Here is a 14459-nt window from a genome sequence, read left to right as displayed (position 1 = left end):
TTTTATCTTCTCTTAACTCATTTCTAAATCTTTGTGCCCAAATAAAATGTCTCTAAACTGGGATAGAGGGAGTACCATTTCTAAGTATAATACATCATATGTAATTTTAGTGTTCTCAGTAAGTTGGGGTAAGTCTTGCTTGCTATGTGTTTTGAGGGTCAGACTTGTTGGTCGTTGGCAACTCGCCTAGTATTTTTGGAATATGGTTGAGCCTCATTTCCACATAGACTTTTGCAACATTTTGGGTGTTCAAAGCCCCTTTCCGGCCACCAGAATCGAATCCATGAAGCTACAACTTCACATAGCTTTGTAGTAATATGTAAAACTACTTTTTAAGTTAATACTCACCTCGTCCTACTATCAATGAGTCACTTTCCTTTTTGGGATTCCACCATAAGTGAGTCATTTCTCTTTTAAGCAAAAAATCATCTCTTTTACTTTATTTTTCCACCTACTTTATTCTTTTCACTCCTCTACTTTTCACTCCTCTACTTGTCCCTCTCTCATACTTTAACTCTTTAAATATCAATTTCTTAAATACCGTGCCTAAAGAAGTGGCTTGCTTGTGGTGAAACGGAGGGAGTATGTTTTTTTCAAGTGCAATATTCAATGAAATTATGATAATATATATATATGTAGCAATCCTACACTATATATGCCATTTCGTAAGGGGAAGAGATCTCACATTTTAGCTCGATATTTGCAAGGTTTTGGAGATCCTCGAGGACGGTCTTCAAGTATGTGGGAGGGTAACTTAATGGATTTGGAGCCATCTCAACGTACAAAGTTGGATGTCACTATGCACGTTAAGTGTAAATAAAATATTTGGGAAATAACAAATCCAATAGAGAGAGTCGTCTTTGAGGATGGATGTGAGGTTGGGAGGTACTCTCTGTCCGCGAATAGGAGTCCCGTTTTTCTATTTTAGTCCGTCCATGAATAGGAGTCTCAGTTCATAATTATCATAAATGGTAAAGAGAGATCATATTCCACTAACTCATTCCACTCACTTATCATTTAAAACTACTATATACAAGTGGGACCCCTATTCCACTAATTTTCTTCCACCCATTTTTCTTAATATTTCTTAAAACTCGTGCCGGATAGAAATGAGACTTCTATTCGCGGACGAAGGGAGTACTTCCCAATGATATGGGTGTCTGAGTGGATTGAACACACCGCAAAATTGATGCATTGCATGCTTTTGCGCTAAACACTATTGACAAGACCCAACATATTGTCCCTTGTCTATATCTACCGTCGCTGCTATGAACACAAGAGTCTCAACATCTGCCATTTGCCACATGTGCATTTCTTCTTTAAATGCTTCACTCTATGAATGCTTCGACATTTGCTACAAGGGCGCTTTCTTGTTCGAATCTCATAAATCACTTACAGTTTGTTATAAGGTCTCACAACATGTAATTGAGCCCTTGCATCATTGTCACTCACCTTTTTATTTGCCCATGATGTAAGATTTGTTGGAGGTTGTGCCGATTCTGTTGCTCGTGCATTGAACCATTTGACAATCGTCCAAAATCGTCCAAAATGTCCTGTCAATGACAATCGTCCAAACTCCAAAATGTCTTGCACCCATCAAGACATTGTTGTAAGAGGAAAAAAATATTAGTAGTTGTCTCACCCTATCTACGACGTTTACATACATTAAAGCCTACTTTGTTATTTCCATATCTTTGAGGTATATTATTACACAGCTCCATCAGTGGCATTTTGTGGTGACTGGCGCCTTTTGATAAACTTATGCGTAGACAAATTTTTCTCACTCTGATGCCTTTGTGTTTTTGCAAAATATTTTATTCTTATTATAGGGATTTGAAGCCCCTTGTACAGCGGAAGTCTTGTACAAAACAAATAAATCAGACATAGGATCTATTTGACATATTATGGGATTACTCAATTCTCATGTTAACACAGAGTTGCATGCTAAAACGCAAATAATTCATGCTTAAAGAATATAAATATTAAAACATGAACACAACAGTTTAGGGTTAACGATTTGATTATCCAAAGAATCGTCGATTGCTCGCGCCTTCTCCATGGGATGAGCTTTGGAACTCGACCACAAATCTTCTAATCTGTTTCGAACTCAAGTTATGATCTTTGGGTTGGCAAAGCTTATCAAAACTGAAAGGACTAGACTAGAAAGAAGACAAAAGCTACTCTTAGAAGAAGAGAGAAAATTCGAAAATCTCCAGAGAGGAATTTTCGAAAATTATTATGAATAATAAAGATGTCTTCTGTCTAGTCTTCTTTATATAGAGTTATGTTGGGCCAGATTAGGAATTCATGGAGGTTGAACTTGGGCTATATGCCTGTTTGACTTTTAATTAAATTGTGCCCCAATTTAATTCAAGCCCAAAAGGAATATTATAATCAGCCACTCCACTGATATAATATTGACCTCCCGTCCAATCCTAAATTATTAGTAATTCTGGGCATTCCTCTTTAATACGTTATTTCTCGCGCTTAAGATATAAATTTCCATTAATTAATTAAAGTATGCTATTGACTCAAGTAATTAATACTATCTTATTTATTCCAAGAGTGGACTTAGTTTGAAATTCTTATTTATTATTCATGGAATAAATTCCAACTGGCCAGTTCCTAAATGATAAAACTTTATTTCAAACTCCTCTCTAGGACATTATCAAACTAGACTCTCCTAGCGCATGATTCATTGCAATAACAATACTAGCACCTCCAGACATTGATCACCACTACCCAAAATATCAAGATTCTTGGTTGCAAAAAAATCGCACCATTTGATAAGTCAAAATAATGCATAACCATTAACGTATGCTCAATGTTATATCAACAATGATTAAGAAATAACAATTACGTAGACCTCGTCTTTCAGTAAATAGCAATAAAGATTTATCTCACCGTTAGACCCGTTCAGTGCTATACTACACCAATGTCATCTTATTTAGTAAAACTTAGAAATATGCAGACTGACATTGCAACATTTCCCTATAGGTAGTCAAAGTCTATCTAGATTGTAAAATTCTGTTTTTCCTTTATTTAGAACTAACCGTATTACCTTAAAGTGAATGACGCCCACAACCGGTCTACTAAAACATAGACTTTGACTTGTTTGCTTCTTATACATTTAAATGTTTGTAAAACATCTTATAAATGCTCAAGCAAACACAATGTAATAATAATACTGATTCAAACTTCTTCAAATCTTCTAGAATCGGGTTAAAGTGGATTGTAGAGTTTTTGTATATAAGCAAGCTCGAAACATGCTTTTTAGTATATCAAATCTAACACTCACGTGCACCAAGCAAAATTGGTGATGATCTAGTGCTTATTTCCATTTTGGAAAATTGATTATATTATACTCCTTCTGTCCCCTAAAAATAGAAACTCTTTCCTTTTTGATACGTCCCCTGAAAATAGAAACTTTCTATTTACGGGAAAAAAATTCTCTCTAATGAGGTGAGACCCATTTTCCATTAATACATTTTTCTTTTTATCTCTTTCTTACTTTCCCAATTTTGTATTAAAATCCGTGTCATTTCAAAAGTTTATATTTTCTGAGGACGAGAGAGTATATTTCAAGATGCCGAGTTTTCGATACATGGCTTCTTTTGTGTTCCATTAAACAATCCAATTGTCTTTGGTTTCTAAATCAACGATGGCATATGCAACATGCATAATACTTCTTCGCAGTGCCAAATCCAATAGCAATAAGAAGTTTATCTTGAAGTCGTCACCGTAAATAAGTTCCATCAATAGTCAATAAAGGTTTGTTAAATCGAAAAGCAGCTGGTCCAAAAGCCCATAACACATACTTCAAAACCATACTCATCTTGTGGCTTAATCTTTCATCATGCAACCATTCAACAATCGTACAAGGATTTTGTCATTGCATTTCACCCATATAAAACGGAAAATCTTTGGTCTACCATTCCCACCCACCATATAAAAAATCAATAACTTTCCTTCTAACCAGACTTTCTCGCATCGCAACAATGGCCAAAAGCTTGTAATCAAGATCATTCTCTATTTTAAGTCATATGGAAGTTATTCTTGATATCTATTACAATGACCAAAAGCTTGTAATCAAGATCATTCTCTATTTTTATACCAAAACGAGTACATTGTATTTGGTATATTCTTATTTTAGTTATCATCTTGTTATTGCATCTCAAATTTGAAGATCTACATTAGATAGAGGGAGAGAGAACAAATTCATAATCTGGCAATGCATTTTTCTTAAAATCAATAATTCTACAATTATATCGATATCATACTACTACACATGAATTTATCACACAAATCAATGGATTAATTAACAATAAAATTAGACAAATCGTAGTCATACTCACAAATCTGGTGCTGATTATCAAGATCTTGCTGAAATATGTGATCATAGTCACATGCAATATCATAATTATCACACGAGTCCGAATCCATCTCCATCAGCATCGCCTCTAAACCCTTATAAATTTCCATCTCACGCTTCAGAGTTGGTGTGACGCTCATACCCTCCTCGGAATTATGATGATGGTGATGGTGTGAATCTTGATGATATTTGCCGTTTCCGGTGAGTTGTTGGACGAGGCTTTTGAAGTTGTGAGTATCTATGATGTACACTTTTGGCCGCAAAATCTTCATCAAATTGGTGAGTTGTGGTTTCTTTACATATGATTTCATGGGAGTTGATCCATTTGATTTCTTTTTTCCCATTATTTTTATTTTTGGGAGATCACGCGTTGCTTGTAATTCGAGAGATGTGTATTATTATGAAGAGAAAATTTTTGGAGATGGATAAATATAGTGGGAAGAATTAATTAATTAATTAAGTAATTAATTAAGACGTCGTATATGGCTATGGATGGTGAAAATGATGTTTAATTGCGCAAGGCTATGAAAATTGTAGTCCATGCACACCTACAACAACGACTATAAATCATATTAACTCAATGTAGAAATGTGTATGGTATATATGCCAAGATTTGTATTTTATGGATGTGTCGGTTCCATAGTATTTTCTTGTTTTCCCATAATTCTTTGTAACTTATAATTATTTTTTTAGGAAAAACGGTTATAAAAACCATGATTTTTCACTAAAATATGGTATTTCGTACTATCATTAAAACTGGTCTTAAAAATTGAACTTTTCGAATTGTGCAGATTTCCCACACTAAAGTTTACAGCATAAATATTGCCTACGCGGAATGCCAAAAAAAAAAACTACGTGTAATGGTCGGAGCTACATTCTATCTTGTGGGGAAGATGAGACGATGATGATATATGGATGCTCTAAAATAGTGTCAGCGTTTCATGTAGGCAAAATTTATGCCGAAAACTTCAGTGTGGAAAATCCATATAATTTGAAAAGTTGGTGATTTTTAAAACCATTTTTAAAGTTTGCGGAAAATACCACACATCTGTGAAAGGTCATGATATTTTTGACCAATTTTCCTTTTTTAAGCAGTCTTACGTTTCTCGATAGCACATTATATATGTTGTAGTTCTATCTTTTATTATTTTTTTTACTACGGACTATTATGCTATGAGTAGAGTGATGAATTCTAGTCTCTCGTCCCTAAAAAGTATGAACATTTAGTTAGACATGGACTTTTAATGCATAACTGGCAACATAAGAAAGATGTAGAGAAATAATAGTGAAAGTAGTGTTAATAGTCTAGTTAGATTTCTAAAATTAGAAAGTTCATATTTTCAGGACGGATTAAAAAAAAATAGTTCATATTTTTTTAAGGAGAGATACTTATTTTGTAGGTGTTTCTTCCATCATAGTACACGTCCCACATTTAATGAATATATTAGTTACGTTTATAATATAGTTTGATTTGTGGAATACAATATCAAGAACACGTATAATAAATCTAGTAAGGAGTATCAATTCTTATAGATACATTCCATCATTGCAATTATATATTCAAAATGAATCAAATGAGTGATTCTTTTGTTCGTACTGATTTCAATATCACGAGAGACGTAATAAATTTTATAATGAAGTCTAGATGCCGGTCAATCCATGGGTATTAGATGACAATTAAAAAATGGAAATAGTGAATATAGTTAGTTATCCATTAACTTGTCATCTCCTATCTACTTAAAAAAATTGAGAAAAGAAACAGAAAGGTATTTTATTTCGTGTTTATATTGTATGATAAAATAACTTCTACGAGCTAGTTACAATATTGCTTTTTAGTATATTTCTTTTACAAAGTTGCTGACGTAATTAATGTAATGTATTAATATTAAAATAAAAATAACCTCTGATAGAAATCATGATTAATACTAGTAAGGAATTCGTTTTTCAAGTAGGATATAATTTGGAACATTTAACTGACTGAGTAGAGGCGTGGAGCTAGAAAATTTAAATTAATTGGATTAGTCAATCAAAAAAGAGATTAATTGAAGAAAGCTGATAATGGCTACAATATAACAGTGAGAAGTTTTTCCACCCAAACGACAAAAAAATTACTATAACGTTTTTTATATGCTAGTATTTTACATTATTCTATACTTTCAAAATCCGTTCACTACACATAAAAGTGGCCTTTAGCTAGCACCATATATCGAACACCTTGTCTCTATTAGTGAACTAAAGCAATTGGATATGAAAATAGTAGTATTAAATTTTTGAGAACTTACCAATTAAGCACAGTAAAATTTTGAAACTTACCAAGCACAACCATGTTGACTAAATTCTTACTATTATATGTCACTTGGTGTTGAATGAAATTGAACACAAGCATTGATTCCAACAGTATCCAGGTTGTTAATTTGGAAAAAAATAAGATGATTGTGATTACATTTCAAATGTCATGTTAAACTTGCAAACTGAGTTAAAGTTGCTGATATAATTGAAATTAACCAGAATGCAAAATCATAGTTCGAAGAAATAGAGAATTGTAATTAAAGCGTTTTCTATTATTAGCAGAAAAGCGCTATACACTTGCTCAAATTTACATACCTCCGATTCTCTAAACTACTATACATTGAGCAGAAAAAAAAGAAAAAAAAATGGAAAAGCTAAGAGTCTGAAAGGGGAACAGACATACATGTAAGGGTGAAGAAAATGCAGAACAGAGCCTATCCTCGGACGCTCTTTGTCTTCCTTCAGCTGCCGGAATACGCACAGACAAAATGGTGCGCTGCCTCGTTATATATATTCTTCCACGAGATAAAAAAAAGTATCCATCGCAAAAAGGAGAGGACACTGCCCTAGTAGAAGTGTAGCCATATGCACAAGCACAATTGACCTCGACTATGAATAGAAACACGTTTTATATGCAAAACTATACACAGTTTGGCGCATATTTTCCCTGAATTCTCATTGAAATTTGGCAACTTAACAGCTCGGACTCAGGCTCTGAAAATGTCTGGATTGCCCTTCGGGCTGTCCAGAGAATCTCCTAAGTAGGATCCATCTGGCTGACGGATAAAGATGTTGAGATTGCCAGACGGGAACCATTCCTGAGCGTCCCAAACACGACTTCAGATCAGGTTCCCAGACGAGCAATACATATATATAGCAATATCACATAAAGGCAAGTAAAGACAATTTTATAAAAGGTTCAATGGACATAATTTTACGGAGGAATTTAGGTATTTGAAAGTTGGGTAGGATTGTCGAGAACCTACACACACCACCAAAGTAAAAATTCAGTTACGAGCATATCTATTCAGCTTCTTTTAATCCACATCAAATTCCAGTCGATTCTACTCGGCTTACAAGTTCCTGAAAATTTATCTATGGATAGATCTACATAGTTTGGGTATTAATTGGTCAAAGTGGATAACTGTAGGATAAATTTGGAAAAATGGTGTTGGATTGGGATAGATCTGATTATTTAGTCATTATCAACAAAGCAAAAACTTCAGAGAAATATAGCGCAAAATTTTACGTTATAACTTAAAACATACCGGATCACCGGTCCCTTGGCCCTCCAATTGAAAGACAATGGGTCGGCAACGCTTGTCTTCATTCATCAAACTTGAATTCTGAAAGTGCGACACGAGAGCAATCTTTCCTTGGATTCTAGCATACGCCAAATAAGCTACCTTTTCACTGTTGAATTTTTCCCATTTCTTCCCGTTGAATGCCTGCAACAACCAAGAGTGTGCAATTAGGTACACCCCATTAAATACGACAGAGCATAAGGAGACATTCACAATAAGTGACCGAACGATGAGATCAAATACGAACCTCGTAGAAGCTGATGATGTGTGTAGGCGACACCATATTGATGAAGGCATACCCAACATTGCATTTATTCTGGTCAAACGAAATAAATTAATTTCCCTTTTCAAGATTACTAAAAGAGGGGAAAGAACTCTAATCCACTGCAACTTTACCTTAAAATCGATTGGCAAATAGAGAAAATCGTATGTGCCTTTGTGGGTTTCATCGATAGCAGACAGTAGCATCTTTGAAGTATACCTAACGAGATCATATAAAAGAAAACAAGTAAAAAAAAAAAAGATCTCGGGCCAAACCTAAGAAATATATTTTTAAGTTTTACTTGTTTGGTATATTCTTAATCATCAAGGTAGTTCGGCTATCTTCACCACTCATAATCTTCTCCAAATCGAGTTGATACTGCTTCTTATTATCCATCTGGCCTCCACTCTCGATCCTTCTACTACGAGCACGATCAATCATTCCATCATTGCTGGTGGCTCCAAAAGAACCATTCCCATAATATATAGGCCCGTTTCTTGTCATTGACATCATTCGGGAACTAGACGAACCACTATCTGTGTAGTTTCCAGCGAAATCGACTCCTATATTCACAGCCCCAGGGGCGGCGACTTTCATAGCATGATTCCTACCATTATGACCGAAATTTGTTACTCCAAAAGCTGTCTGATTTATGTATGAAGTTTCCGGAGAATCGGGGAAAAATCCAAGATGCCTTTCCAGTTGAATACCAGATGGAGCAGATCCAACATGGTGATAAGACCTGAGAGATGAACCACGCTGACTAGGATAAGGGAAACCAACTCCCTGACCACTGGAAGGAAAAGGATGGGCCTTCAACGAAGACGACCATGCCGTCGAATTGGCGTGCTCAGACTGGACAGAGGGACTTCCCCAAAGAAACTGAGGACCAGAAAGCATCCCGATACTAGATGGCTTGGCATAATCAAACGATGAGACTAGCCCAGGACTGGAGCTTATGTTTGGATCAGGAATCGAATAATGATTCTGAAAAGACACTCCTTGCCCATTGTTAGCCTTGCTGATGACCTGGTTTGTGTGGGCCATCCTTCCCGGATCTTTACCGATTGGCGCGATTTTCGCAGGATTTGATGCATGAGACGGGAGAATAGACGCCAAGCCCGTTAAGTGGCTGCTTCCCACAGGGCTCAGACTTCCCAACTTTGGCTTTGGACTGTAACCATGTAGTGAATTGCGCTCGACTGGACTGCCATAATTGGTCCAGCTACCTGCAAAGATCTTTTTGATCATTTCTCTTCACGCAATTGGAAAACACAAAAATCGTGATGGAAACAAGTAAAAAATTGTTGAACATGACAGCACCAACATGCCTGGAGGAGAATCAGCTAAAGGAGAACTGGCTTGGTGAAGGAAAGCTCGAGCTTCATCTTGCTCCTGCTCTTGACCAAGCTGCTGCATTAAGCTGTGCAACAACAAAAAAGGAAACAATGCATCTTCAATAAATCAGGACAGACTTCCATATCTGTAGACAATAATGGATCCAGAAATCTTCAATGATTCATAAAATCTCGTCTTTTCAAAATGAATAGAAGACGCACCTCCGACGGGCCCCACCAGGCCGGCTAGGCTCAAGCTTTATGCGTTTTCCAGCTATATCACTTCTATTTAAAGCCTTCAGGGCTGCATCCGCAGCTCGAACATCGTAAAATTCGATAAATTTATGGTGCCGTTTATGAGGTGTTTCCCTTATCTGCATTTCGAGCAATACGCACGGATAGTGGTTTAGTCAAAGGATGCAGAGGTGCACCAGGTAGAAGCAACATGTACATTATAAGGTTCAAGTAGGTACTTGACGGAAATATGATACCTCCTTAATTTCTCCATAAGCTCCAAATATTTGGCGAAGGTCTTCATTAGATACGGATGCATCCAAATTAAACACCACCAAAGTCCCTTGGTTAACGTCCTTATCTGACGGGTTATCCTGCAAGAGCAGGAAATAATAGTTTATAAAAGGTTGTTTGTCAGCAATTTATTATGTTGTTAAACGGAAATGGCATTTTGATTCATACTTTAGGAATCGAAAAATGAATATCGAGTTTTCTCCGTCTCAAAGGCTTGCTCTGTAGCACACGCATTGCAGTGCGGGCAGCTCTGATATCATAGTAAGATATCATCACAAATCCCCTGTGTTTACATGCAGTGTAAAGAGTTCTGATATCTCCAAATTGCTATTTGAATGAAATGAAAAACAAGTCAGTATAGCAGAAAGTTCAAAACTATTGTAATCAAAATTACATGGGTCTAATCAGGATGGTTTCTCGCTAAAATTGGTAAAAAAGTAACTTAACGGTGTCCGCAAACTAAAGTTGAATATTAGTAAAATCTTCCAATCAAAGTGAGATAAATATGCATTAAGATTTTAAAGAAGTTATACTTTTGAAGTTGGTATAAAAAATCTGATAGAGATATATGAAACAGCAGCAATCAAGCTTTTTATGGTAGCAAATTAGTAATTATCAAAACAAGAGCTGTTTCAGTCTTATCAAAAAATTTAACGTGCACCTTTACCAAGATTATGATGAGAAAATAAACAACTACATTCATAGAGGAGTTGCTCTTTAATTGCTATGGGAGCATATGATATAAAATATGAATAATGAATAGCACAGAGAGGCAGTGTCGATCTCTATCAGTAGTCAACTAATTTATCTAATTAAGAATTACCATAGATGCCAATCAACTAATTCTTTTTAAACTACCAGAAACACGTATTTTCCATATCTCCATAGGCCAAAAGTTGTTGATTATGTTTTTCTACATTGTCTATCGTCTTATTCACATGACATGACAAAATCTAGAACCCTTCATGATATTATCATTTAACTGGTACGTGATCAAAACTCCAAGAATCTAAAGTATTCTAGAAAGCAACCAACTGCAATAAATGGATTTCAGCTTCGTGTTCTCGCATTCATCTAAGAGTTACAACATTCACATTTTCTATTATTAGCTAGATGATTAAATGCAAAAGACAGGGCACTACAGCAAACAAGATACAAATTTGGGTGAATATAGCAGAAAAATAAGTAAGGAAAAAGGCAAACACGGCTATGAAATGGTCAGTACCTCAAAGAGAGACTTCAGCTCGGAGTCCTCCACATTGCTGTTGATATTACGAACAAATAGCGTCCTTGACGGGTGCTCTCCGTATGGGTGTTCGCCGCTGACAGCTGCAACACCACTGGTGAAACCATACGGAGCAATAGTGCTCCCACTTATTCCATCCGACGTGCTTAACCTCGATATACCATTCACTAGATTCTCATGACTGTCAGATTCTATTTCCAGACCTCCTCCACTTCCAAAAATATCATCATCCAATTCCTCAAGTTGAGTCGGCAACCCACTAAGATCGAAATCATCCATTATGCCAGCAAAAAGTTCGTCTTCGTCACCAGGAAGAACGTTTCCCATGGTATTTGGTTCAGTATCTTCGAGCGGATCCTTAACTTCATTTGCTACACGATCTTTAGTAAGCCTAGGGAAGCCGTCATCAATGGACTTGACTCGTTCAGATTCATTAAAACCAACTGCAGATCAAAAGGCACAATGCTAAGACCATACTGCAAAAGTAACGGGAAAGGGGAAACTTTTTAATAACTAAAATTGCTTGTGCTCACATTTCACATGCGAGAAGACAGGCAAAGAGGTAGAAAACAGACTAGCATCAGTAGAAGCATGATACGAACTGGCATCATTCGGAAGTTTCCAAGCACTTTTCTCTTTATCGGAAACACTAGGGAAAGGGGCTTTCGAATGACCTTCAAATACAGATTTAAGCAGTTATGGGATAAATTATTCAAATCAAATACACATGATGGAACCCTAGAACTTACCAGCAAAAGGATTTTTCGATTGTTCCATTGGAATCACTTCAGCGAAAACAGTTAAATGGCAACGAAGTACGATGACATCTCTGGATTCCGCAAGTTTATTAACAAAATAGACAAAGATCATATAAATTAGAAATGAACTTTTTATTAACAATATCTAATTAATGTACCAAACCAGAAAATGATCAACATGGACAATCACACTAAGTGCATCAACCAAAAGAGAAACAAATAGACGTATGCTTAAAAACTAATTCAGCAAAATGAAACTTCACAAAAAAATCATTAAAATAACAAGGCAATTAAAAGGAACTTGCTTTTATGAAAAAAACTCAACAAAATATGCAGGCAATAAAGTAGCACATGCACATCCAGCAAATTCAATCACCTACTTCGCTCCACACCAAATAACAATTAATTAACGAAAGGAACAAATACAATAAATTTTAAAAATGGATAATTTCATCCAAACTAACATTTAAAATGGATCAAGACAGTAAATGTTTTGAACAATTAACAAATCAAATTGAAACAAGTGAAAAATGCATAAAGATCAACTACAAACAGTAAAATTGAAGCCCATAACAAATTATAAACAATAATCATAAATTACCCAAATCAAGAAAACAAAAGATAACAATAATTCATGCAAACCACTGGAAATTGACGACTTACCACTGCACATGCAAAAGCCTAATGACATAAATCTATTTAATTACATATTTAGCACATAAGCCCACACCTTAAATTGGGAAAATTATTGGAGAAAATCACAACTAAAATAAAAACCCACCTCAATTAGTGACAAATCCCCAAAAATCTTAAACAGAGAGACGAAAGATGATACCTCATGAACAAGACTGGTAACTGCCAAAAAAAGAAAATGAAAAGAAATAAATTCAGAAGAAACACAAAACCCTGAAAGAGACAGTTTGTTGTGTTCTAGTCTTTCAGTTGGAGAGATAGAAACAGAAAAATTCGAGAGAGAGAATGATTGGAGGGAAAATGGAGGTATTGTACAGTGATTTATGATTAGATCTTTTACTTGGCTAAGTATTTATTCAATGGCGAAAGCTTGGATAAGTAATTGTTTGTTATAATCCCATCTGTTTTTTAAGTGTTGTTTGGAATATTTTCTAATACCAAGTGCCTCGTAAGAAATAGTTAGACTTTAGAAACTAAGTGGATTAAAAAAATTAGTATAAATAAAAAGGTGAAATGAAATATTTATTGGCATGAAAAATAAAAAATTAGATATTAAATGACAGATAGAAGGCATAGTAGAGTTCATAAACTAGATTATTCATAATGAAGTTGCGTGTTCACGCTATAAGATTTGGCCAATTCTTCGTCCATATTTGAGAAATTGGATGTTCACCTTCCACTTTTTAATTTTGGAAGCCTAAGCTAAAATGGCCGATCCACAACATGTGAATTGGACAAGAATTTAAATCTTTGAAAGTTGCTGAGATATGTTTATTACTGCATTGATTTCTCCATTAAGAGTTGATGATATTTTTCACATTTGACCTTGCTTCCCACTTTACCATCTTTTCGCTCACACATAACTGATGTTAATTTTGTCATTCAACTTTTTTTTATTTCGTCAAAGTCATAAATATGAGCTATTGTTTGGCTCATATTTGAATTCAAAACATATAAATTGAATAAAGTGGCTAAGATTAATATATATATTGACCATATTGCATCATTTCTTAAAAGAATTCAATTTTTAGAATTTTTAGGATTGAAATTCTTATAGGGTGATTATTATCGCTTATATGTGCCACCACACGAACCTTGCTTCCTTATCTAAACATCCGAGCACGCCTTAGATTTGTGTGATGAAGATCGCCAAACACGGAGTAAGGAGACGTGTTGAAGAACTATACAAATTACTCCTTCTATCATTTAATTTGGATGATGTATGATTAGTATTTTAATATTCAACAATACGAGAATGCTTCCACGTGTTGTATTTGAGTTTGACAACTCGATTTAATATTGAAACATAAGTTACTATTTGGATATATTGCCAATGTGTCAGATTTTTTATGCGAATATTAGAAAATGATAAAGTATCATAGTGTGATATAAGTAACTGATAACACATCACATATTTTCTTAAGTTGACCATTAGTGGCTTTTTGTTTATGGGTAACCATTAACCATTAGTAATGGTTGGATTCAGAAATTTCATATTAGGATAGGATAAATAATTGTATCGACTTAAAACTTTAAAATTCAATTTCATCTTTTTTCTTCTGTTAGTTTTATTATTTTTGCCAACTAATCATTGTATATAAAATGGATTATTTTTAATATTATTACTTTTAAAAAAATCACTATTTAAAATATAGATTTTAAGTAATGTA

The 14459-nt window shown here is 34.8% G+C and overlaps 1 protein-coding gene across 4 annotated transcripts; it reads right to left on the bottom strand.

Annotated features, from left to right (window-relative positions):
* Positions 1-6912: 6912 nt before the first annotated feature.
* Positions 6913-13118, bottom strand: LOC125214557 (protein MEI2-like 2). Of its 4 annotated transcripts, none has more exons than XM_089068529.1 (13): positions 12878-13116; positions 12088-12167; positions 11872-12012; positions 11318-11781; positions 10261-10419; positions 10056-10172; positions 9787-9938; positions 9555-9650; positions 8529-9452; positions 8362-8446; positions 8213-8281; positions 7930-8109; positions 6913-7479 (listed from the first exon to the last, which is right to left on the bottom strand). In XM_089068529.1, the coding sequence occupies exons 2-13, from the start codon at positions 12113-12115 to the stop codon at positions 7369-7371; spliced, it is 2526 nt and encodes an 841-aa protein (XP_088924655.1). In that variant the 5' UTR covers positions 12116-12167; positions 12878-13116; the 3' UTR covers positions 6913-7368. The 4 variants fall into 4 exon arrangements, with proteins under 4 accessions (XP_088924655.1, XP_088924654.1, XP_088924656.1 ...); XM_089068528.1 differs by having other exon boundaries at positions 12932-13116; XM_089068530.1 differs by lacking the exon at positions 12878-13116 and adding an exon at positions 12760-12855.
* Positions 13119-14459: the final 1341 nt, after the last annotated feature.

This window comes from Salvia hispanica, chromosome 3 (genome assembly GCF_029641045.1).
Source record: "Salvia hispanica isolate PSC_SH4W2 chromosome 3, Shi_PSC_v1, whole genome shotgun sequence".
Lineage (NCBI taxonomy): Eukaryota > Viridiplantae > Streptophyta > Magnoliopsida > Lamiales > Lamiaceae > Salvia > Salvia hispanica.
This window is presented reverse-complemented; position numbering and strand designations above follow the sequence as displayed.

Excerpts from the sequence above, each read along its gene's own strand:
- LOC125214557 (XM_089068528.1), bottom strand. Across the intron at positions 8,282-8,361 it reads ATTTGCCAATCGATTTTAAG|AATAAATGCAATGTTGGGTA; the intron begins GTAAAGTTGCAG and ends TCGTTTGACCAG. Across the intron at positions 8,110-8,212 it reads ACATCATCAGCTTCTACGAG|GCATTCAACGGGAAGAAATG; the intron begins GTTCGTATTTGA and ends TGGTTGTTGCAG.